The 26,105-nt window shown below is 35.5% G+C and overlaps 1 protein-coding gene across 4 annotated transcripts in view; it reads left to right on the top strand.

The window, feature by feature from the left end:
- The window catches only part of CSMD3 (CUB and Sushi multiple domains 3), a 647,755-nt gene that overhangs the window by 437,233 nt on the left and 184,417 nt on the right, over window positions 1–26,105 (top strand). For all 4 annotated transcript variants that reach the window (XM_065630191.1, XM_065630190.1, XM_065630189.1 and 1 more), the window contains 2 exons: window positions 825–1,027; window positions 22,257–22,448. In XM_065630191.1, the coding sequence (XP_065486263.1) occupies window positions 825–1,027; window positions 22,257–22,448 (395 nt within the window). The remainder of the gene's footprint in view (window positions 1–824; window positions 1,028–22,256; window positions 22,449–26,105) is intronic.

The following is a 26,105-nucleotide window of genomic DNA, read 5'->3' as shown; positions in this document are numbered from 1 at the left end:
GAAAAAATCTTACAACTATAAAATTTTTTTTGGATTGTGTTATAACCAAATTCTATCTGTACAGTGGAGAACAAAAGCGATTTGAGATGCAGTTCAAGCTCAGTATTTTTGACATTTTAAGACTGCATATGTAGGTTTGTGTTGAAACTGTCTGTTTTTCAAGAAGTATTATCTGATGAATATCAAACTTTAAAAATTGTTAGAATTTTGTGAAACACCAATGAATTTTAAAACAATTTTTATATGTATATATGCAATCATAAATACAAACTACAACTATTAACTGGAAATATGCTTAGAAAATATCTACCATGAATGCTATTTTAGTGCCAAAGTTACAAGATTGAATATGTACAAAGTAAAAATGCTGGAGTCAGTAGAACCATTTATGGAAGAATCTACATTTAAAAAAATCCCTTGCATTTAGGTAGTTCTTTTAGTTAGACATTTATTCACACTGTATCGCTTGTTGCATGAGTTTAGTTTATTTAATTTGTTTTGATGGGAATGTGATGCATAATATTGTCCTAAGAAAACCAAAACTATTTTCTGAAAAGATTGTGTGAATGCTTACAGATTATTTGTGTCTAAAGCAATGTATCTATTTTATGGTAGATAAATTAAAAAAAAAAAATAGTTGCAAGATTTTTTTCTTTCAAATACATTTCTGTATTGGGGGTTTATGCATCCAAACATAAAGATGTGAAATATTATGGAAAATCACCCTTGGAAATAAAAGTTTATTTGCTTGTTTGATTTAGTTTTGTCGATAAAGATTATTGACTAATATGAAAGCTGACAATAGAAACATGTTATTCTTACAGCCTCCAGTTCCTCGCTTTTGATACTGAGGCATCCCATGACATTCTACGAGTTTGGGATGGTCCACCTGAGAATGAGATGTTACTCAAAGAAATTAGTGGATCACTTGTTCCTGAAGGCATTCACAGTACACTCAACATAGTAACTATCCAGTTTGACACAGATTTTTATATCAGCAAATCTGGATTCGCCATACAGTTTTCAAGTAAGTTTATTAATTTAATTTAATTCAATTCAATTTTAATGTTTGTTCACAGATAATTTTGCTGGGAACAATTGAAATCAGTGATGAAAGTTCTGACTTTGTTAGGGAAAGGGTTGTCCCAGACTTACAGGTTTGTTGTAAAGATACAATTTTATCTTAGGAAAAAAAAAAAAGAAAAAGAAAAAAAAAATAAGTCCTTTGCTAATTTGGCTTTGTTTCAAGGGCAACTGGGGTAGTGCTAGAATGCTCATAATTATGACTAAGGTTTTTCATGAAGGAGGTGATGTAGGCATGTTAAAAGCTCTATCCTTTTCTAATCAATAAGAGTTTCTGCTTTCAGAGACATCTGTGCAATTTTCATTCCTGCTGTGCTTGTATAGGATGAAATGGGAAATAGCACTGCAGGAACAGCAGTGTCCTTCTCCTTTTTGCCTTCTAGTGCTATTTCATCTTATTACAGGCAGCATGGTGACAAATCTAAACAGTTACTTAAATGTTATTAAATCCCTTTGGACATTTTTAGTGCTGAAAGAGAAGAAACAATGAGCGAGGTCCATGTTGACTTTTTTTTTTCTGTCAGTGAAATTTAGATATCTATTTTTTCAAGATTAGCAAGATCTAATCTAATATCATAATTTTGTTTAGCACTAGCAATATTTCTAACATGGATTGATGAAGACTCTTAATGATAAAATTAGCTACCTTGTTGTGCTTCCTGTACTTAGTAGTTGTATGAGGCTTTGTTTCCCCCTACCCTCATTGTTTCTATGTGCATGACAAACACACATGTGCACACAGCAGTATGAAGGAAGAATAAAGTATGTGAATGAGAGGACGAAGTACAAGATATTTAATTTGTAGTGAAAGGGTGCCTTTGCTCCGTTTGCTGTTTTTTGAAGCCATGAATAGAGCTTTTAATTCCTTACCTCTAATATATTTTGGCCATTCTACCCCCTTCCAGAGCCCATTTGGGAGAGTCTCACAAATCTACTTTCCAACATCAGACATGTTATTTAATGTTGAGGCCAAAAGGGAGTGAGGAGAGTGTTATGCTCTGAACTTGTTCAGGTAGTTATTTAGGGTAAAGTGGAAAAGAGATTGATGTAGTCTAAGAATGAAGTTGCAAGAAAAAATGGATGGGATGCGGGAGTGAAGCCATAAAGCAGTTAGTGATGTAGTTGCAGTGCTTTACCTGAAAAGAGGTTTTTAGAATTTCATCTAAAAAGAGAGGTATTTTATTTAATTTGCCATGGTCTTGCCTTCTGTTGGGATCTAATAATGACAGTTTAAAGGATCCATGAAGTGTTACTGCCTCAGCATTTCTCTTACTTTTCAGTCCCCATTCACAAAATCACGGTGATCCTTCTCGAATACTTTTAAGTTGCATAGTTTGGATATATATTCCTTATTAGAACCACGGAGGTTGTATTGTTTTTTTGTTTGTTTTCCACTAAGTTAAGATTTTAAAAGTAGTGTATAAATAGGTATAAAATCTGAATTACACAGTTGCTGTATGGACATATTATTTTACTAACCAGGAAAGAAATGTCTTTGAGGAGATGAAGGGAAGAGAAAGATAATTGTGTGCAACTTTGTTTCAAGCATTCATATACTTTCTTTGAGTAGATAATGTTTTCTGAGGGAAACAGATGTTGTCTACGCACTTTAGCTACAGTGTAATTAAAAACCAGAAAGCTCACACAGGGGAGGTATGTGCTTTTACTTTCCTCTTGCCATTTCATGAAATTGGGTATGAGTATTTAACTGGATTGTTGGCGCTTTTACCTCAAGAGGAATGTTATTCAATGACAGCAGGTATTTTATGTTCAGACTTTTTAAAGACCTTGAATGTTTTATTTTTTATATTATTTTCTTAATCTTTAAACTAAAATTCTGTTTATACAAAGTGGGTAATCCTTATCAGTTCCTTACAGTTTTTGATCTGATTTTGTCAATGATTCATACACAATTCTGCATCTGTCATTTATTTAATCAGTCAAAATGTTCACCATTGATAATGTAATATAATTTGAATTTGACTTCTTTACAAATCACCCAATATATACAGAGAAAGAATTTGTATCTGGTGATATAAGTTACAGGTAAGGTAGCATCCTTTAGCAAATTAAAGGAGGGAGGGAGGAGGAAAAGCCTGGAGAAGCTGATATGCTATATAAATAGTAGAAAGAAAATTGTTATTTAATTAATATTATGTATTACAGCTGGTACTATTAGAACTGTCTCTATATAGGACTGCCCAACACAATCCCTTACAAGGCATTGAAGTTCTTAATAATTTTATAAAATTTAGGGGATAGGAAGGAGCAGGGAGTCAAGATGAGATTTTCTTGCTCATTGCCTCAGTTGGTCTGTTTTATTTATTTCTTTCTGTTTGCTTGCCTCTTTTTTAGAGGAAAAAAAAAAAAGATTTTGTTATGTGAAATGGTAGAACTATTTCCACGGTTTTAACATTCATAATCATTTTCCATAAGTAATTAATGCGAAGGAAACTATTTATTTTGTGCTGAACTTCTAAGGCATGCTACAGATATTTCTATGATTGACAAGGATAAACTTTCTAAGTTAGTACAATTGTGCATTATTCTGAGAGGGAGAAGAGAAAGTGATGGATTTGGGATGCAATAAGAGAGCTCAGCTGGCTCATGTTTCTGTTTTTTCCATCACCATCATGTATCTAAGATTACTGAATGTACAGCTTATTTTGTACATCTAATGTAAACAAATAAATTCCACTCCTCATGACTTCACTTCTCATCACTAGGCAGAGCAGACTTTTGGTGTAGTATTTTCTTTGATGTGTAGTATATAATTTTCTTGTTGGATGTCTGCAAACTGTGACTATGGAACCTCTTACTATAAACTTTAAAATTTCTCAGTTTCTGCAGTCTCCTTTAAGATGAGTGTGAAGGAACATAATAGCAAGCACAGCCCACAAAGCCTGAAAAAAAAGTGCAAAAAAAATGTGTAAAAAGGCAGAATATTTTAAAAACTTTGTGTATATATGTAAAAGAAAAAGAAGAACCTGTAGGGATTCAGCAACAGAATTGCAATATGAGGATTCTGGAACATGCATAAATGGGATTAAGAGATTGAATAATGTTGCTAGAGAACAGGTGCCAGCATTCTTGCCTTAAATTAGGAGAAGAGTGAAAGGTTGACAACAGGCCAAAAGCAATATGCAAACCGGAAGTACGTATTAGAGTATATTTTCTCTGAACTGTCAGGGACAGATCATGAAGAGCCCAATACACACTGGAAAAACACTGGTGAAATCAGCAGTAACTTCATTTGATCAGTAAATTCAGGAAAAGTGAAGGAGGAAGAGAAGGGAACAAGTGTGTGTTTGCCAGAGGCACGAGCTGTATATCTCAGGGTCAGTCACTATTAAGCATAATGAAACATTTTCTTCAGCTGACATTGCTTCATGTCACCAAGCTGAAAGTAGTAGCTGAGAGAGTAAAAGACAAAGTAAGGGCACTGAAAAAAGTTGAGTAAGAACATTAAAAAGGGAGAAAAAAAAGGGTGATAATAATTTTGTGTGCCTAAAATAATCTTTTTAGTCCCTTTAATAAGCGTGAGGTGTGTAACATCAGATCATACTGAAGTGAGGAGATTATTCCCATTGATTTCAAGGGTCTTTGAATCTGGTATTACAGGGAAGTTGCCTCTCTATGAGTTTTAACAGGTCAGGTGCCATTTATCATTTATGCAGAAAGGAAGGATCTGTATTCATCTCTTGTAGGCCATTATTTCACCTTTAATAGCTGCATTACTGAGTCACTCAGCATTACAGACTGCATTCTGCTCAGACCTAAGTGTGCAGTCACATTTCTGACTAATTAAACAGCACACAATATAGAGCATTTTGGAGCATTATGAGGCAGCCACTGCAGAACTAACCTGTAAACATGTTTCGAGTATTTTGGAAGTTTTTTGTAAACAGATGCTTTAGCAGTATTTTATATTTTATATCATGTGACAGCAATTTCTTATATAACAGGGTATGCCTTAAAATGCTTGGATTTACTCTACTGTCAAACTACAGCTGTCCTGCCTCATTTTAAGTCTGGGTGAATAGCCCTTTGGAGTTACTCGTCTCTGTAGACTACAGAAAAGTTCTAGAAATCTTGCGTTAGGTACCTACCTTTTCAACTTAAGTTTTCAGAGAAAATATATTCTTAGTATACTTTTAAAAAGAGACTTTGAGAGGAGTCCTTTGGATTTAGAGATTTCAGGATTAACATTTTCCGATCAGAAATAACCACGAAATAACTGTTTACACTTTTAAATTTAGCCCAGTGTTTTTGTTTTGTTTTCGCTGGGAGTGGTGTCGGTGTGTGTTTTCTTTGATTTTGTTTGTTTGTTTGTTTGTGGAGTTTTTGTGTGTTTTTATCTTTGTTTGGGGGATGTTTGGTTGGTTTGGTTTATTGTTGTTCTTGGTTGGTTTGATTTGGTTTTGGCATCAAGAGGCTAAAAAGAAATAAGCCATTGAATAAATGTTTCCTCCTATCAGCTGTTGCCTTTCTTCTAAGCAGCAGATACTAGGAACAGGAATAACCATTTATGGGTCTTTCAGTGGCATAAATTTCATTCCTCTCACAGTTTTGTAAGTGATATTAACTTCTCAGTAGCTATTATCTCTTAGTTGAATCATACATAGGATATGTGTATTTTATGCAGGCAGTTACTGTGAGTTAATGCTTCCATGTAAAATGCCCTGGCAATGACTTCTAGCTAGAGAGACCTGTAGTTATGGTATGGATAGCTGAAAGCAGAAAGGAAGTATTGAAAAAAACAGATTAATTTATAAGTACTTTGGAAATGAAAAAAATAAATAGCTTGCTTGGTCATGTCACCATAAAAATAACTTATTTTAGTTATATGGAAGTTTGATCTTCCTTGACTTAAACCCCACACAACATAGTTTGGCCAAATTCTTGTGACTTAAGCCAACACAAAGCCTACTCACTTGCCCTAAATTTACAGATGTAGAGTTTAAAATAGACTTTGTCTGACTTGTGACATGGCATTTCAAAGAACTCAAGCTGATTTTATTCCAAATTGGGAATGTCATGTGTCTCAGGTTAATGTTTTAAGTTCGTATTTCATTTTCGTGTGTGTGAAATTTATTCTTCAAACCTGAAAAAAATCTGTGGGTATGTTTTCTGCTAAAACAGTACAAAATTGAACACTGTACTTCAGGTTTCTCAGAATAAATTTGTAACTCTGATGGGTCATTCTACTTGCAAGCAAAATCCATTACAGATCTTTGTTTGTATCTATAAAACAAAATAAACTTGGAAATACAAAAATATCTATATGTGGAATCAAAATGTCATAAATGAAACTAGTTTTACATTTCATTAAAGGTTATCTTTAACTTCCTCTTTTTTTTTTTTTCTCTCTCTTTGGTTAATCCAGACTCTTTCATTAAATTCTTTAAATTTTACTATGCACAAGGCAGTAAAATATTTCTATTATAGTAAGTTTGTAAAAAAAAAAAAAAAAAAAAAAATTATTCTAGCTAAGATAATTTTAAAATTAAATTAATAGCATGTATTTTATTTTACATTATGTATTAGTCAGTAAAAAATATAATCATATGTATATGGGTTACATTATTTTGTGTAACAGTTCTCTTCCTAACAGCTGTGATATCCATAGAAAGGAAATATGTGCTCTGTATCCACACACGTAATTGTATGATTTTAGTCGCAGTAGCAAATGAGAGAATGAGGGGATAAGGAAGCCTGATTGTTAAATAGTAGACTATGTTTAATAATAGAATTTACCTCTTTAGGCTCCTTTGGGACCAAAAATATGTGCCTTGATTGAATAAGGAGTAGAAGCTCAATGAAGCTTTCCCTTCCTTGCATTTCCGTTACTACCGATAAGTAAGCAAAACTGCATGAGACCAGAGCTTGTTACTTTTTGTCTTCTATGTACAAAGAAGCATCTCCCAAACCACTTTTCCTGTGGAGATTTCATCCTGAAAATTCCTGCTGCATTCATATGCTGCATTAGTATTCAACAGTCTTTTTTTTTTTTTCATTCTTACATAGAACTACAGGCAAACTGTAGTGTGACTAGCAAATTCATCATTTGAGGTTTACAGGATTTATTTTGATGAAACCATATAAAGGCAACATTTTGCTTCTTTAAATGGACATGAAGTTTATCATGCCTCATTGCAATATCTTCTTACAATACATTTTGCATGTAGGACAGTAGTATGGAGCTGGTTTTGCAGTATTCTCCAAAAATGTATCTGACTAAGTATTTGTAACAAAACAGAGAATAAACCAGCATGGAATTGACACTGTCATATGACTGGGGAAACCATTTTCAAAAGGTAAGTGAATGAGATGCCATACTTATTCTGCTCTGTTTTCACTAGCAAATACTGGTATGGCATTAATGCTACTTTGGAGATGGATTTTCTGCTCAGCAATTTCAACATCGATAGTTTCCTTCATTTATGATTCATGTTCCATCCTTCATAGACATAAAAAAGCACATTTATGTGTACATGCACACATACATACACAAACACGTGATAGGCACTTTCCTGCAAGTACAGATACATCTTCAGGACTGTTATCCTTTTTCTACACTCAGATTACAATAAAACTCACAAATGTACAGGAGGGGCATCTATTTTGAGATTTATTTTCTGTTTCTCCAAGGTCTTATCATCCTCTCACTTATGCATCTCACATTTTCAGTCAATGAATGTAATTGAAGTGCATTTTCTGTTATATGCAGTCTATACCATAAGAAAGAATGGTGTTTTGGAAGTTTTATTTCTTGCTCCTAATGGAATGAACACATCACAAAAATCTATCTAGGGAGAAGTAATATTTTCTGACAATGGCTAAAATATACTTATAACAGTTAAATTCCGTGAAGGCATATCAAACTAGATTTACACTTGACCAGTGCTACTTTTTCATGTTCTGTAACTTGCTGCCTTTTGAAAAGCTTTCATTAGGGGAGTCCAGAGCCTCTTTCTCAATCTGTAATTCTTTCAAATTCTTTCTATGGATTTTTACATCCCATATACATAATCTTCAGTTTTGAGAATAATTCTTAACATGGAGGTTACTCCAAGTTTGTCAGCTCATTGTCTTTTCCTACTTTCCCTGTAACACCATAACTGGCTAGGGCTAGGTGTTTTCTAACATTGTTAAGTTAAAGGGAGATTTTTGCTGCTATTTTATTGCCATAGAGATATTTATTTTTTTCCTAAAAGCATTCCAGTAAGCTGCCTGATCTGGACAGATCTAGCAAAGATATTTGACTGCAGGAATGCTCATCTTTCAGTCTTCTATATATGAATGTGGAAAAATTATTTGTGGACTGGTAACTTCATTTACTGGCTGGATATATTCAGATATGCAGTCTGAAATATGATTAATTTACATAGAGGAATTTTAGAACCTTGCAAAAGAAAATAAAAATAAGATTCAGATCTTAATTCTTTATATTCCAATTGTTGTTTTCGTGTGATCTGTATAATGAGACAAAAGAAAACAACATTCGTTTTCTGACAGTGCTCTGTAACTTTTTGCAAGTGACCACGGTATGCTTTACTAAATGAAAAATTTTCAGTTATCTTTACATAGATCAGAGTAATGACATTCAAGCATATGGACAGAATGTTACCAAATAATGAAGACAATTCTGTGTTAAGGCCAAACTCTTCGATTATAGTAGCAGAACAAAAATCGCTCAGATCATCTTAATGATCTTTTCAGTAGAAATTGTATTAAAAACTGGGTGATTATTGGTAAGATATTTCAATGCATGAGTACCCCTTGTGTGTGTGGTCCAAGATCCTGATGACTGCTCCTTTTTGAGAAGCTACTTCTCTCTCCCTGTATTCGTATACATACATAAAGAAATATGCCATCTGAAATAGATATAGATCTGGTATAAAAAGCTTAAAATCCTCTATAGTTCAAAAAAACAAACCCAAAAACATGCAATCTGAATAAAATTAAGATTTTCAAAACACTTCTCCTCATCTGGAATGCATTGCCAGCATGCTTACGTATTGTCACATTATCCATATTCTGCTGAGTTCCAGCAATTATCTGAAACCATATGTCAATTAATTTGTTTGGGGCTGGATTTCAAATTCAGTGCCAAAGCTATGAGCAAATGTTTAAGGGATAATAGATGTTCAGAAGTCTATGGGTCTAGATGGGATACATCCAAGTGTGCTGAGGGAGCTGGTGGAGGTGATCACTAAGCCACATTCCATTATCTATCAGCAATCTTGGCTAACTGGGGAGGTCCCAGTTGACTGGAAGTTGGCAAACATGATGCCCATCTACAAGAAGGGCTGGAAGGAGGATCCGGGGAATTACAGGCTTGTCAGTCTAACTTCTGTGCCAGGGAAGGTCATGGAGCAGATCATCCTGTGTTACATCACACGGCACATACAAGAAAAACAAGTGATCAGGCCCAGTCAACATGAATTTATGAGAGGCGGGTCCTGTTTGACCAACCTGATCTCCTTTTATGACAAGGTGACCCACCTAACATATGAGGGAAAGGCTGTGGATGTCGTGTACTTAGACTTCAGTGAAGCTTTTGACACATATCCCACAGCATTCTCCTAGAGAAGCTGACAGCTCATGGCCTGGATGGGTGTACTCTTTGATAGATAAAGAACTGGCTGGAATGCCAGGCCAAAGAGTTGCGACGAATGGAGCCAAATCCGGTTGGTGGCCAGTCACAAGTGGTGTTCCCCAGGGCTCAGTATTGGGGCCAGTTCTGTTTAATCTCTTTATCCATGATCTGGATGAGGGGATTGAGTGCACCCTTAGTAAGTTTGCAGATGACACCAAATTGGGTGGGAGTGCTGATCTGCTGGAGGGTAGTATGGCTGTACAGAGGGATCTGGACTGGCTGGATAGTTGGGCTGAGGCCAACTGTATGAGGTTTAACAAGGCCAAGTGCGGGGTCCTGCACTTGGGTCACAACAACCCCAGGCAGCACTACAGGCTTGGGGAAGAGTGGCTAGAAAACTGCCTGACAGAGAGGGATCTGGGGATGTTGATTGACAACCAGCTGAATATGAGCCAGAAGTGTGCTTAGGTGGCCAAAAAGGCCAACAGCATCCTGGCTTGTATCAGGAATAGTGTGGCCAGCAGGACTAGACAAGTGATCGTGCAACTGTACTTGGCACTGGTGAGGCCCCACCTTGAATACTGTGTTCAGTTTTGAGCCCCTCGTCATAAGAAGGACATTGAAATACTATAGAGAGTGCAGAGGAAGGCGACGAAGCTGGTGAGGGGCCTGCAGCACAAGTCTTATGAGGAGTGGTTGAGGGAACTGGGGCTGTTTAGCCTGGAGGAAAGGAGGCTGAGGGGAGACCTTGTTGCTGTTTACAACTACCTGAAAGGAGGTTGTAGCATGCAGGGTGTTGGCCTCTTCTCCCAAGTAGCAAGTGATAGGACAAGAGGAAATGGCCTCAAGTTGTGCCAGGGGAGGTTCAGATTGGATATTAGGAAAAAATTCTTCACAGAAAGGCTTGTCAGGCATTGGAACAGGCTGCCCAGGGCAGTGGTGGAGTCACCATCCCTGGAGGTGTTTAAAAGGTGTTTAGACAAGGTACTTAGGGACATGGTTAAGTGCTAGAGTATAGGTTATGGTTGGACTTGATGATCCTGAGTGATTCTTCTAAACAAAATGATTCTATGATTCTAAATACTTTTAATAATCAGTAGAATGTATAAAATAATCTGGATACAAATTCTGAATACAATAGCAATGAAATAGTATTTAAGTATGCAGTTGGTCAAGTAGTCTGTGTTTTCCAACTTCAGTTATCAAGTAAGCATTCCAACACTTATCGTTACTGGTCATATCAATTGATTGCTGTTGGTAACAGAAAAGTGTAAATCTCCAGCTTCCATATGGAATCACATGTAATACAAAACAAAACCAATGTTGTATATATTTAATAACATACGACTACATTAACCATGAATGTGGGATTTTTTTCGGAACTACCTCTATTATTGAGTCTGTTTTGAAAATCTAAGAGGTGAATCTACTCTGATTAAACTATACATGGAGTGAATTTCTTAATGACCTCCAGTTTATACCAAATATACATAAGGATTTAACTAAAAAACCTCCATGAATATGTGTCAGAGGAAAAATACAGACACAAACCAAACAGATTTTTTTTTTTTTCCTAAGGGCCCTGGCCAAATTTTCTTTTCTATTTTGGTTTATTGTTTGTTTGTTTGTTTCTCTTAAATGACTAATAACTCTCCTGCATGTCAAATAAAGTTGTTTTAATAAGTGTGTTTCTTGAAGCCATCTCTATGCACAGAAACTTAAGTAATTATTTAAGTCTTTCTATGAACAGCAAATTCAGTAAAACTTTTTTTTTACAAACTCAGCTTTTTCCAGCTTTTAAAGCTTAATTTATTTGGTGTTTTCTTTCAAAGTTTCTTAAAGAAAACAATCTTTCCCTATGTCAGGGTTCCGAGTGCACTCAACAGGCCTTACTGGTGCTGAGCATCCTCATCTGTGAATGCCCTTTCCCCCTGCCCACAAACACCATTTCAGCTCAGCACAAGGCTCCTGGACAATGCTGTAGAATTGCTCGTCTCTAACCCTGTGGATGGACCCTTTAGCTGCTGCACAGATCTTTGTGTTACACATCCCTTTTTGTGCTCCACCCATGTTGTGGTCCCTGTGAATTCAGAGGCAGCCAGGGAAATCCCCACAGAGGGTTACTGGGCAGGAATGTTATCTTTTCTGTTCCAATGTATAACCCTACTTTGGCCATCTGTTTCCTGTTCTGATGTGTGGTACCAGGTTTGGTGCTAGGATGCATTTGGTCAGTGCTTAGTGTAAGAGGGAAACAAGTCTCAGAAAAATTCGCTGAGAATTGCAGAGGTCTGGTGGAGATGGACCCTGCTATCTGCAAGATAAGTACCGTTCTTATGGCTTTGGATAGCCGAATGACATATTGGCTATGCTAGAGACTTGGATTGTCAAAGTGGTTGCTGCTGCTCCTCTGAGAAAGTGTGTGACCTGAAAGATATTATTGATGATCCATAGCATCTAGTGCTCCATCAGCTCTCACAGTCCATGCAGCAACAAGAGAAGCAAGTTAATCTCCTGTCCAGCTCCAGATATTCAACATTGATCTTCTCTTCTAAAAATTCATTCAAGAATGGAAGATCTGCAACAGAAACTTATACTGATTATTTAGCTATTTTCTTTCCAAGCTTTTATTTCACTTAGAATACTTAAGGATTATTTGAAAGAGAAACTGAAGCTAGACCTAAGTATTGCATTCTTGGAACTATTTTCTCTTGAACTAGTCAGAAAGTTCTATGTGAGAAGCCACATCAATATGTGTTCTATATTCTGCTTCAAGTTAGACAGGAGAGACTTGAACTGTAGTCTACCCCAGTTCACTAATTTCCATGTTTTGGAGTTGTTTGTTTGTTTGTTCTCTCCCATACAAAATAAACCTGATCTATCTTGCATCTCCTAACTTATTTACTGTTGGGGAATCTGAGAGGAATGAAACCTGAAGTTAAGTGCCAAAGATGATGTAGCTAAGAATTAGGTAAACAGGGAGCTTGCCTAGACCACCTAGAAAAGCCAAATTGTGCAAAATATTAAACTGTTTTTATTGAAGGAATGTGTTGTCTCAAATAAAATTCTGATTTGATGCTTTATTATTAATATTTTCCCATTTTAATATTCAAACAATAACTGAAAAACTTATATAGAATCTATGAAGTCATGCAAAATCAATAAATTGAGTCTATGGTTAGAATTTACTTAAGAATTATAGCGGCTATGCTCCTAAATCTGTTAGATCTACAGCAGAAGCAAAAGTTAAAAATAGACAAAAAAAATTATCTCAGCAGCGCTTCTGTTGGTAGAAGGCTGAATAAAAACAATGTGGCTGGTTTATTCTTTATTTTTGTGGAAAAGTTTTATAGAAGGTTGAATTTCAGATAGCGAATACTAGGCTGATCTGATTCTCAGACAGTAGTAGAGATGCAGGGTGGCTGCAGTGTCTATGCACGTAAAGGTATTACATGGAATTTGGGACAGCTTGAATTTTGAAAGTGCAGTGTGTCAGAACTGGCTCAGAATGATGCAATTTTGAAAGACCAGAAATTATAGAAAGCCTTTATTTAAAGTGATAAAAGTTCAGAAGAACATGTTGGTTTAAAGAGGTTAAGAATTATTTATTTTTACATGTGTGTTATGAAAAGCTTGAAATTTGGAAGGCTTAGAGCTTCTGCTCTGATTTTGTGCTCTAGGAAAGAAAAAAAAAAAAAAAAGAAGAGAAATGGAAAAAAGTTTTAGATTTTTTTTTTGTTTTCCAACAATTCTCAAATAAATAAATAAAATTCAGCTTTTTTTTTCCCCTCTCTCTGGAAAACATGCACAAATTAATCAAAATGAAGAAGTAAATTTGTCTCAGGGTTGGGATTCAGGGTGTTTACTGTTGACTTGGCATATTTTAGAAAACTAAAATTAGAAATTACTTTTATCAGCAAGAAATCCCAAGAAATTCATTAGAATGATCCCAGCATCAATAGAGTCTCTTACTGCCTTGTCATACTTTTAATGTCATGTTTCAAAGTATCTTTCCTGCATGAAAATGAAACTGTCATCTTAGGGCATTAGTCACGTATCAAATTGCCTGGGCTTTTGAATTATCAGAAAACTTTGGATGCTGTCAGTAATTTACTGTTTTTGAGGCAGGAATGATCAATTCACAATAATTTAATTATTTATTAGATAGATGCATTTTGGTGCCTTATTATTAAAAAGATATATCCAAATGTTTTTATACCCAACATCAGGGAAACTTGTGGACAAATCTGTGTTTCAACTCTTTCTGGATATAACTGAATGTTGGTTTAATGGCTTTTGCAGCTTTGCAGTAGCATTTGTATATTCATGTACACCTAGTCAGGAGATAGTTTAAGAGGCTTCCTCCTCTCATCTTAAGTGCTCAGAGCATATGAATCTATTCATATGAGTGGTCTTATGACAAATCCAAACAAGTTTTGTGGGAAGGTGGAATATTTTACATGGCTTGACTATTATGAAACTCCAAAACAAGATTCTGCCCCACTTCAAGTCACACAGCAGAAATGAGATAAGATATCTAACTCTCCAGAGTAAGAATTACTTGTTCCAGTGCACTGGCACTTATTTTTTGGAGAACTGATGATCTCATATTCAAAGTGTACTTTAGAGAATACTTTGTATGGATATCTGAGATATTAAGTCTCACTTGTGGGTCCTTTGGCTATTTCTGTATTAGCAAGTAACATCATCTAAGAGGAGCTGATATGTAGGTTGAAACAGCTGAAACACTACTCATATTCAGAGATAGTTCAGAGTTGTTCTAGTGTAGTTCAGCAGTGTGTCTTCCAGTTTAGTTTCATCCAAAAGGAATTGATTAACATGTTCTAAATCCATGCCCCAAAGTAAAACAAAACACAATCTGGAGTTTTATTTCACAAACGAGCTTGGCTCTGAAGTATGAAATACTAATGTTGAAACATTTTCTGTTACTCTGACGATATAGAAAGACATACAAGCTCTGTCTGTCTAATCTACCCCCTTATTGTCTCTCACCTATTGAGTAGTTTGAGCACTGAGTCTCATTCATCCCCATCTTGAAGCTGGAGTTCTTGGTCGAGAACTGTCTCTTTGAGTTCTTTATCTAGCACAAATCTTTTTACTGATTGCAGTGTAGTTATTTCAAGCTAACACTGCCCAGAGAAAGAATAAAATAGATTTCTGCATTTCTCTATCTTAATAAGGGAAAAAAAGCTCTCAGATGATCACACACAGGTTTGTGCTACACACACAGTTCAGAAATGTGTCTTGCACCTGTCAGGCTGCATGTACTAGGTAACAGACACTTTTTGGAGTTTATCTTTTTACCATCTAAAATGTGGTTTCTAGCAATTTAATCCATTACATTTACAAATCACACCTCATTTGTTATTCAAGACAATGTAACTGTAAGAAAAGCCTTTTCTTAACTCTCAGTTTACAATGATTGTAATAAAGTAAAACCCAATGTCTTATTGTATTACTTTATCAATTTTGATATCACAAAGACCTTTAGAGCCTATACATGAACTTAAGAGGAACTGTGACAGCCAGCTCCATTTCTGCTCTCCATTTGAGAGCAGAAAGCTCTCAAGACTGCATTACAGGTATGATAGCAAAGATATAAGGGACTTTTTCATTCCTGAGGTTTTTACTTGCTCCACAAATTTTCATGATGAATGAGGAAGGTAGTGATTGAGGTCTCTGAATATGTAACACGAAAAAAAACAAAACAAACAAAAAAACCACCAACCAAACAGTTCTGGCACTGGAATATACACTTCATAAGTCAAACAGTCTTCTTCAAAAGGAGACAAATATAAGCTGAAGGAAGATAATGGAAAAAAAAATCAAAAATAAACAGAATAAAGAGGCAAACAGAGAGTAGAGAATGCAATACAGAACATATATTATCATACAATTATCATGGAGAACCTCTCTCAAATCAAATAAACAAACAAACAGTTTTTAACAGTACTAATGATGGACTTAGAGTCAGGCACATGAAACAAAAACTAACGAGTATAGCAGATATTACAGAAAACTGTGATTAAGAAATTCCATTTGATTATATGGCTAATATATTTTAGCGCTCAAGAAATGCACAGATTCTGTAATTTTATACAATAATGAGATTTTCCTTCTCCAATTTCCTTCTTGTATTGTTATTTTTTGACCTTCCACCCCAATATTTCTGTATTTGAAGATTCTTATTCTGAAAATTTTATTTACCAAAAAAAAAACCTCTCATTTTTGAGGCAATATATGATGCCAAGTGAGTCAAAATAAAATTTATTATTATTACAAATTTATCCTTAAGATAGAAATTACATGTCTAATAGTTATTATTACAGGATTTTTCTCTCAATGGAAAATGATTGATGTATCAGGATGACGTTTCCTTCCATTCCATCACATGAGAATGTTAATAGCCTAAGACAGAAGTAGATGTTTTTCCCTTGTGATAGTGACTGTAGAGGGAACCTGGGAAACAAGCCTGTTAATAAGACAGCTAGCTTTCATATGGCCAAAATTAACTGAATCCCACTCCTGATTAAGCAAGTTGAATTCAGATACATACTTGCAAAGAAACATATATGGTTTTCAGAAATACTGTAAAAGAATAATTTATTCACTATTTAATCTCACTATAAGTGTGGAACTGTGTTTGAATATCTTCTCCTAGGGTGTTCTTTCTAAAATTAATTAGAGGAAAAAAAAAAAAAAAGATGAAAATGGTCTTCTTTAGGAATTCTCTAATGCTCAATTATTTCCACAACACAACAGAATATGGGAACAAGTAAGAAAAATAAACCAATAAGTAAGTAAGTATATATATATATAAATCTCTACCACCATTTATACATATAAGCCTCTAAGACCATTTAAAATGACAATTTAAAATGAAATTTTAGTTGAAATTTTGTATCTACATCTGTTAAGTACATTTATTGACATGCTCTGTAGAGGTATGTGTATATTTTACAGAAAGAGCTTCTTCAAATACATGGCAGATAAAACTAACACCAGAAGCAATGTAGGCCACTGATGAATGGGGTGGGTGCCCTGGTGACAGAAGATACAGAGAAGGCAGAGTTACTGAATGCCTTCTTTGTCTCTGTCTACTCTGCCAGAGGCTGTCCTGAAGAGCCCCGTACCCCTGAGGCCCCAGAGGAAGGCAGGGCAATGGAGGATTCTGCCTTAGTTGATGAGGACTGGGTTAGGGACCAGTCAAGCAACCTGGACATCCATAAATCCATGGGTCCAGATGGGATGCACCCACGGGTGCTGAGGGAGCTGGCTGAAGTCATTGCTGGACCACTCTCCATCATCTTTGCCAAGTCTTGGGAAACGGGAGAGGTGCCTGAGGACTGGAGGAAAGCAAATGTCACTCCGGTCTTCAAAAAGGGCAAGAAGGAGGACCCGGGTAACTATAGACCAATCAGCCTCACCTCGATTCCTGGGAAGGTGATGGAACAACTGATCCTTGGTGTCATCTTAAGGCATATCAAGGATAAGAGGGTCATCAGGGGCAGTCGACATGGCTTCACCAAGGGGAAGTCATGTTTGATCAACCTTGTAGCCTTTTATGAGGACATAACGAGGTGGATTGATGATGGCAGAGTGGTGGATGTGGTCTACCTTGACTTCAGTAAAACATTTGACACAGTCTCCCACAGCATCCTTGCTGCTAAACTGAGGAAGTGTGGTCTGGACGATCGGGTAGTGAGGTGGACCGCGAACTGGCTGAAGGAAAGAAGCCAGAGAGTTGTGGTCAATGGGGCGGAGTCTAGTTGGAGGCCTGTATCTACTGGAGTGCCTCAAGGGTCGGTACTGGGAACAGTATTATTCAATATATTCGTCAGTGACTTGGATGAGGGAATTGAGTGTACTATCAGCAAGTTTGCTAATGACCCCAAACTGAGAGGAGTGGCTGACATGCCAGAAGGCTGTGCTGCCGTCCAGCAAGACCTAGACAGGCTGGAGAGTTGGGCAGGGAAAAATTTAATGAAATGTAACAAGTGCATGTGTAGAGTCTTGCATCTGGGTAGGAACAACCCCAGATCCCAGTACAAATTGGGGCATGACCTATTAGAGAGCAGTGTAGGGGAAAGGGACCTGGGGGTCCTGGTGGACAGCAGGATGACCATGAGCCAGCACTGTGCCCGTGTGGCCAAGATGGCCAGTGGCATCCTGGAGTGTATTAGAAGGGGGTGGTTAGTAGGTCGAGAGAGGTTCCCCTCTACGCTGCCCTGGTGAGACCTCATCTGGAATATTGTGTCCAGTTCTGGGCCCCTCAGTTCAAGGAGGACAGGGAACTGCTGGAGAGAGTCCAGCACAGGGCAACAAAGATGATGAAGGGAGTGGAGCATCTCCCTTATGAGGAAAGGCTGAGGAAGGTGGGTCTCTTTAGCTTGGAGAAGAGGAGACTGAGGGGTGACCTCATCAATGTTTATAAATATATAAAGGGTGAGTGTCACGAAGATGGAGCCAGGCTCTTCTCGGTGACAACCAACAGTAAGACAAGAGGTAATGGGTTCAAGCTGGAACACAAGAGGTTCCACTTAAATATGAGAAGAAACTTCTCAGTGAGGGTAACACTGGAACAGGCTGCCCAGGGAGGTTGTGGATTCTCCTTCTCTGGAGACATTCAAAACCTGCCTGGACACATTCCTGTGTAGCCTCATCTAGGTGTTCCTGCTCTGGCAGGGGGATTGGACTAGATGATCTTTTGAGGTCCCTTCCAATCCCTAACATTTTGTGATTCTGTGATTTTGAAATGAAGGTTAGATATACATAACTGATGGAAGTGCTTGCTGTCAGCAATGGCAATGAAAGGTCTGAGATTTTTATGTAGATATAAATTTAAAAATTAGAGCAAGAGATGTGTTAAAACCTTAGCTATTTTTGACTTGTCCAGTATGCATACATCTCTAAGTTTTTTATCTATTTTTACCCACATTCCCAACGACAGTCGGACATATTATAAGATTCTAATTTAGTAGCTTTGTAGCTCTACAGTGTACTTCCACTAGGAAATCATGACTGTATTGTGATTCTGAGGATGTTATTGACGATAATATCAAACAACTACATGAATAAATAATCACATATCGTGTATCAACATGTAGGGTTTTTTCTCTCTTTCTCAAATTGCCTCCTTAAAATATCAGTTTTATGGATAACATAGAAGCAAAATTTCCAACAGATTTTAGACAAATCAAAACATATTATTTATGAGAAAGTAAAAGTTAATACATCATTTATTGCATGTTAGTGCTTTTAATGGTATGCTGGGTTCTTTCCCTTTCTTACATTTTATTGATTGGGAATACATTAATCTATTTTTTTATCAGATTATTGAGAATTTCTGTGTGACACTCACAGTTGCTTCTAAAATAGTAGCTCACCTTTCTCTCAGAGTATTTCATAAGTCCGTCAATTAGCATTGATACTCATAATAGAGCCTTGAAAATTGTGAAACAAACTCTGAAAAATGAGAATTAGACTTTTAGAAATTGAGTACTTAAAAGCCTAAAATCCAGGCCTAATAGCAGTTTACCTACTTCCACTGTGGGAGCAGACAACCTGCCTTTTGCATTCCAGCACTGTAATGCAAAAATCAATTTTAAAGTAGACTTTTTAGGTTTTAAGTGTAGTCTATGTGTATTTAATATGAATTTACAAAGTTAAAAAACAGTCATAGAATAGTTTAGGTGTACAGGGACCTCTGCAGTCCTCTGGCCTGACTCCCTGGTCAAAAAAGAGTCAAATAGATCAGACTGCTTAGGGCTTTGAATATCTCCAAGGCTGGAGATAACACAACCCCTCTGGAAAAAGACTGCTCTAGTGTTTGACCACCCACATAGTGGAGTAGTTTGTTGGAATTTTTTTGGTGGTTTTTTGTTTGTTTGGTTTTGGTGTTTGTTGTTTTGGATTTTTTTTCTTATACATTTGGAGTTTTGCTAGTTCCGAGTTCTGAATGCTTTGTTTGTACTTTTGCTGCACACTTCCAAGAAGAGCTTTTGCCTTTTCTGTTCCTTTTCTGCAAAGCTGCTTTCCCACAAATAGTTTCCTGGGATTGATTTGTCCCAGATGCGGAATTTGCATTTCCCTTTTTGAACTTCATGAATTTTCTTTCAGGCCTTTTCTTGAGCCTACTGAGATCTCCCTAAATAGCATTGCTGTACTAGGGTATATCAACTTATCCTCCTCTGTCTGTAAACTTGCCAAGAGTTTATTTGGTCTCATTTTCCCCATCTTTAATGAAGGTGTTGAATATTGAAGTCAGCATCTACCCCTGAGGGACAGATGCCACCTGGGTTTTGAATCATGGGCAATCTTTGAGCCTGGAAGACAAGCCTGTTTTCCTTCCATTTTATACTTCACCTATCCAACTTGGCTATAGAGCCAAAAGATCAAGAAGCACGTTGAACAAACATATAAGAATGCAAGAAGGTGACTATGTATGACAAATAAGGAAAAGGTTTTCAGTTTGGCATACATCTCTCATATTACAAAGTTAATTTGCGTAATTACTACTAAGTGGTTAAAAAAACCCAAACAGCAAGTATCAGGAATTCCAAGTAGATCTGGGTGTCCCTTTACCTTATTTTTCAGCCACATAAAAAATTCTTTTGCAGAATGATACAATTTAATAAGGACACTATAATGTAATGCTAAGAAGTTTTATAGCAGCAGCTTTATCCCTTGAGCACTTCAAGACTGATGACGAATTTTGTGTATCAGCCCCCATTCTTCTATAAGTTATTTAAACATATATTCAATAAGGCAGATGAGTGTTATTCTTGTTTATGGCAACATTTGAGACAGGTAGTACTTAAGTGATCAGAACATAGTTTCTCTCCAAAATGGACCACTCTGACTGTGCAACACTAATCAAAGATACAGAGTGTTCTGTGTTCTCAGCAGGGAGAAGTGCAGATTAATATATGACTGGTTTTACTACTTGCTTCAGTCTAAGTTTACCTTAGGGACTTCTTTTTGAGTCTTGACCTGTATTAATGTAATGAACCTTTTCATATTCAATGAAATTTTACTCCTGTATGATGTAGCTCCAGTATCTTATTCTCTTGCATGCAACATTTGCAAGATATGCTAGTATAGTGCAGTGAAATTCAGTAATTCCAAATTTTAATAATATTTTTTTCTAAATTGAAAAACAGCAGCTTATTTAAAGACATAAACAGGAATCCTGATCACTGTGTCTATAGCAGAAATTTTAAAAATCTGCAAAAAACTTGCACGATTACATATATAAAAATCATTATCTTTCATTTATTGAGCAGTAATTAATACTTTAAAGAAATATTTCTTTAATCTTTGAGGAATAAGGAGGAAAAATTTCCCTGATGTCTGGTCATAGTTGATGTGTGTGTGTGTGTGGTTTTTTACCCTGTATTTAGCACTTATTATTTGGAAAAAACAAGCCCATAGAAAGCACCATAAGTTTATAGAGCTTCCTCTTTTATTTTCTTTTATTTTTTATTAAGTGTGTCTTGGATAACCATATACTTTTTTTTCTTTTTTTTTCTTTTTTTTTTTTAGGGAAAAAACCTATTTACACCAAGGTTTCTTCTGAAAAATATAGTAAAGACATAAACCAGGCACATTTCAGATGAATAAATTGATGTCTGCTTGTATTAGCTTCCCAGGGAAAGGGCATCTGAATTAAATCTTAGTACTGCCACTTTGTGTTTATGTTACACAGACTTCTGAGCTCAGTGGGACTAGTTCCTCAGGCAACTCTGACATTTATTGTTTATTTGTAATACATGTAACATGTTGCAATTCTATAATGTAAGTAGGAAAAAATAATTACTTAAATAAACATTGATGTGCTTACTTTGCACATAAACTTACATATTTTGTTACATAATATATTAAATAATATGTTGATCATAAGATGTTAAATTTGGGGAAAATATCTATAAATGTCTCATACTACTTTTGTAGTGATTGTGATATCGTGTGCAGTCTTAGTAATAATGTACTTGTGCATTATGTGTTACTGTATATTCTGTCAGACTAAGTCCATGTGTATGTTTTGTAAAGGTAATTTGTTTAACATTTTTACTAAAAACCTAGCATGGTAGATGTGTCATGTGCAAGGGTATAGATATGAATGATCAGTGAAATTGAGTTTCAAATTCACTGCTAAATGTTACACAATATGTATGTTTAAGAACTATAGAATTGTGAAAAACTGAAGATATGTGCAAGCGTAGCTTATTGGACAACCTGAGGTTCTTCATCTGTTCTTTCTATTATTCATATTCAAAATTCCTCTAAGTTAAAAGTTCTGAGTATCCAGGGTACTAGGAAATCTCCTACTTTCCTTTTTATGTATTGCTCAGTATATTTTTATCCTATAATAATAAAAAAAAGATTAAATGAAAAATTAGACACTTTCAATAATTAAAGCAGATGGCAAAAATTAAGAATATTTTAGAAGTGAGTAGGAAAATTTTGGATTAGTAAAATCTAATGGGGCAAATCTGGATTGAAAACCTGACTGTAAAAAAAAAATATATATGTTCTTTCCCTTCTCTGCTAGGTTCAGTAGCTACTGCCTGTCGTGATCCTGGTGTGCCCATGAATGGAACTAGAAATGGGGATGGAAGAGAACCTGGAGACACTGTCATTTTTCAGTGTGATCCTGGCTATGAACTGCAAGGAGAAGAGCGAATAACCTGCATTCAGGTAGAAAATCGGTACTTCTGGCAGCCCAACCCTCCAGTCTGTATAGGTATGCAGAAAAAAATACAATTAAAAAAAAAAAAGTTTTCCTAAATTTTGAAATTCTGCTGTGATGAATTACACTGCTCTAGAAACTTTATTTGAAGAACAAAGACATAAAAGTACTGCACATCTGATAAATTACTCTGTATAAAGCTCTGATGGACATTACCAAATCTTTCCTCTATAGTTCTCATCCTTTCCCTTTCACGGCCGTATAATTTATAATCTGATGATCTGTGACAGAGGAAGCAAGAAAGTCAATGTCAATGACACTATTAACTTGGCCTTAAAATTTGAAAAATGGTGATAAACATAGAGGATTTGGTTAAAGTTCATATGCCCATATATGCAAAATATCATGCAGAGGACCTAGTAAATTTATAGAGCAGGTAAAATTATGCAAGGGTTAAAGTAAGATGCAACAGCAAAGAATAAGAAGACAGTAGCGTAAGTTCTCTGATAGTCTTAATTATTTTAGAAAGAACAGGATTTTCATTAATAAAATATTGTAATGTACCATTTATTTCTGGAAATATTGTCTCAGTCTTTAATATCATTCTGATTAACATAGCTCACTGTAAATGGACTTTGAAAGCATTTGAGTTGGTTAACTGAAATATCATGAAAAGTAATAAGAAATTGCAGAGATCTCTAGTAGATAGTAGCATTCCAGCAATTATTCTGAGGAAATCCCAATCATTATTATTATTAATCTAGACAATATCTAAACTATCACTTCTAAAACCTGATGTAGAGGTATAATGATAAATAACCATGGGGTTGTGTTCCATCTGGCTAGTTCAGTAAATAATGTAATGGTGCTTGTTTTCCCAGTATGTCTTTGATGCAGTCAAATGCAGTATCATGATGTAAAATGATAGAAGATTTTGTCTCAGAGAACAGCAGCTGCTGACCTGAAATTCCCTAAGGGTTGTGATAGGTAACCTGTTGCCTAGGATCTGCAAGTTTGATGTTGCAGAAAATAAGGAAAATGGGCCACTCCAAGGATGGAAGATGGAAGAATATTGTATAGGCCAGATGCAGTGGTATTTACCCTGAGTCACATCATTATGAGATACTGTGCTTACTGTCTTGTCAAAAGCAGAACTGCCTGAAAGGAGTGGCCCTTGTGTCCAGAGTAGTGTAGAGTAGGTACTGCAAGTGTGGGAACATCTTCCTGTTTTGCTATCCCTTGTTGTCTAATCTTGGGTAAACATTTCAGGGAGGAACTAGCCAGAGATCACAACTGCTATTAATAGAAGCACTTGTATAGCTTTCAGATACTCTCTTGCCTTTAATAAACTTAACTTGACCTTAGCTGTTACAAAATGAAATCTTCATCCTATTTGTGTATGCGTGCATGCACGTATCCAACTGCCTTCCATGCATGTTTGCACACAGGTATTTGCAAATGTATTAAGATACTGACCTGGTGTCTGTGGCTATTCTACTCACCACATCAAAGTGTTAGTTCCACTGTTCTTACTCTCTTTACTCTGCCTTCCTGTGTAGTGTACGGGCTATTTGCTGGAAGACTGCAGAAAAGAAATATTTTATTGCTTATCTCTTATTATTCTTATATGCCTAAATATGTATTTGGTAATAATGACAGTTGAACATTTGTAGGTGTTTAAGGGCAAAAGTAAAAGAAATTATAGAGCTCTAGAAACAGACCTTATAATGAATATATTGTATCATACTGGCCTTCTTTGATATTGCTGCTTTAAAGTATTTTCTCAACTGAAAAATAAGTACCCTATTATAAAGCAGTGCTAGTACTTTTAATTATTATCAATACTGAGTTGATGATACTATTAAATAAATTAAATTTAGGTACCCACCTGTCATTCTGTCTGTAGTACATGTATATATATACATGCACTTGTTTTCTTAACTGCATACATCCATTTACTTAACACTTGTAATTTCCACACTTTATGCACAAACACCTACTGTACATAGAGTAGCAAGAATGCTTATTGTGACAATTTATTGGCCAAATATCAGGCATGATGTTATTTTATATTTATTTTGTATAACGATAATTTTTTTAGGTAATATGAGGTGCTAATAGACTAACGTAGGTTGTGCAAATGGCTTGGAGCCTCAAAATTGCAAAATTGTCTGTTGCTGTTCAGTACATTCTGAAGTACATTTTTTTTTCAAACTTGTAATATATTAACTTCCATGCCTGTGAATCAAAACTGTACAAGGCTTACTCCATATATAATTCAACATCACCATGGTTTATCTAAGTCTTATTAAAAATAAATATCATTTTGACAGAAGAATAAGGTGCAGGGATAATTCCTGAGGTGTATTTTTGTAGCAGGTTCTAGATTTATTTTTTCAGACCTTTACACTCCAAAGTGTCTTCCTGAACCTCCTAATTATTAATGCTCAAAACTAGGTAAATGTACCTGATAATTTTTCTGACCTGGGGGACTGCTTTGCTTCAATCTTGCCTGTAATACAATTCTAAAGACATATTCATTTCAGAGGTAATTGAAATAGGAAAATTACAAAGAGCTAAATATTGATTCAACTATTTGAATTATGAAAATTAGAGATTCTTCTATACTGAAGATACTATGATAAACTATAAATTTGAGGCTATGTCTCTGCCAAAATACAATCCTTTGGCTTATGCCTATGATGCCCAAAATATCTACATCTTTTCCATTACAAAATCTTCCCAAACTCAATCTTGTTTAAATACCTGAATCTTAAATGATTTTATTTACTTAGTTTGGTCAGGGATAACATTAAAAATACTGAAATATAACATGTCCCTTTAGGATTCGGATTTGCTGTACATTGAGGTGAAATAAAGACTCAGCCCCAGAAGTTTCAGATTTTCATCAGAAATTTGTGGGTCATTTTTTTTTTCTTTTTTTTTTTTTAATCGTGACTTGGTTTTGTTTGTTTCTGTTGTTTTGTTTTAAGCAAGGTCTTGGTTTCCATTTTTATAGCTATGGAAAAATTTTTTGTAACCAGTGAATTCGAATCATACTTTCCTCAAAATGTGGTCTTTATGACACTAGTGCAAATAAAAAACTCAGCAGTTATTTTGTAATTAATTACAATTATTTAAATATACCTTCAGACTAGATGTAAGGAAGGAATTTTTTATGATGACCTTTAAAGGTCCCTTCCAACTCAAACCATTCTATGATTGTATGGTTCTATATTTAATATCTCTTATTAAAAAAAAAAAAAAAAAAGAATCAGACATTCTCCTTCTTTTGTTAAGATGCAATGAAGTGAATAAATAAATTTTAAAAAGACATAAAGTTCTGGAATAGTACTTTGTTGCCTTCCAGAAAGATTAAAGGGGTTTTAGATAAAAATAAAAATAAAAAAAACCAAATAACCAAAAAAAACCCCAAAACTGGTAAACTCCACACCAACAGCAAAAATCCATGTGTACTTCCTCCCATAGAAACAATGAATGCAAAGATCATCGCACAGACAGACTATCTGGCACAGTGTTTGCTTACCTTTGTGTTTACGCAGAGCTTTATAAAGACAGGTTGACATAACCTACATCTAGTTTTCACTGTGTAATACATTAAAAATATTTTTTTCATAGTGTATTGACATTTACTTTTATTTCTAGATGGGCTATTACTTTTGCTCAGTCCTAGGTCTTCTGTCTAATACT

This window comes from Caloenas nicobarica, chromosome 2 (genome assembly GCF_036013445.1).
Source record: "Caloenas nicobarica isolate bCalNic1 chromosome 2, bCalNic1.hap1, whole genome shotgun sequence".
Lineage (NCBI taxonomy): Eukaryota > Metazoa > Chordata > Aves > Columbiformes > Columbidae > Caloenas > Caloenas nicobarica.
The sequence above is the reverse complement of the archived record's forward strand: the minus strand, read 5'-3'. Positions and strand labels throughout refer to the sequence as shown.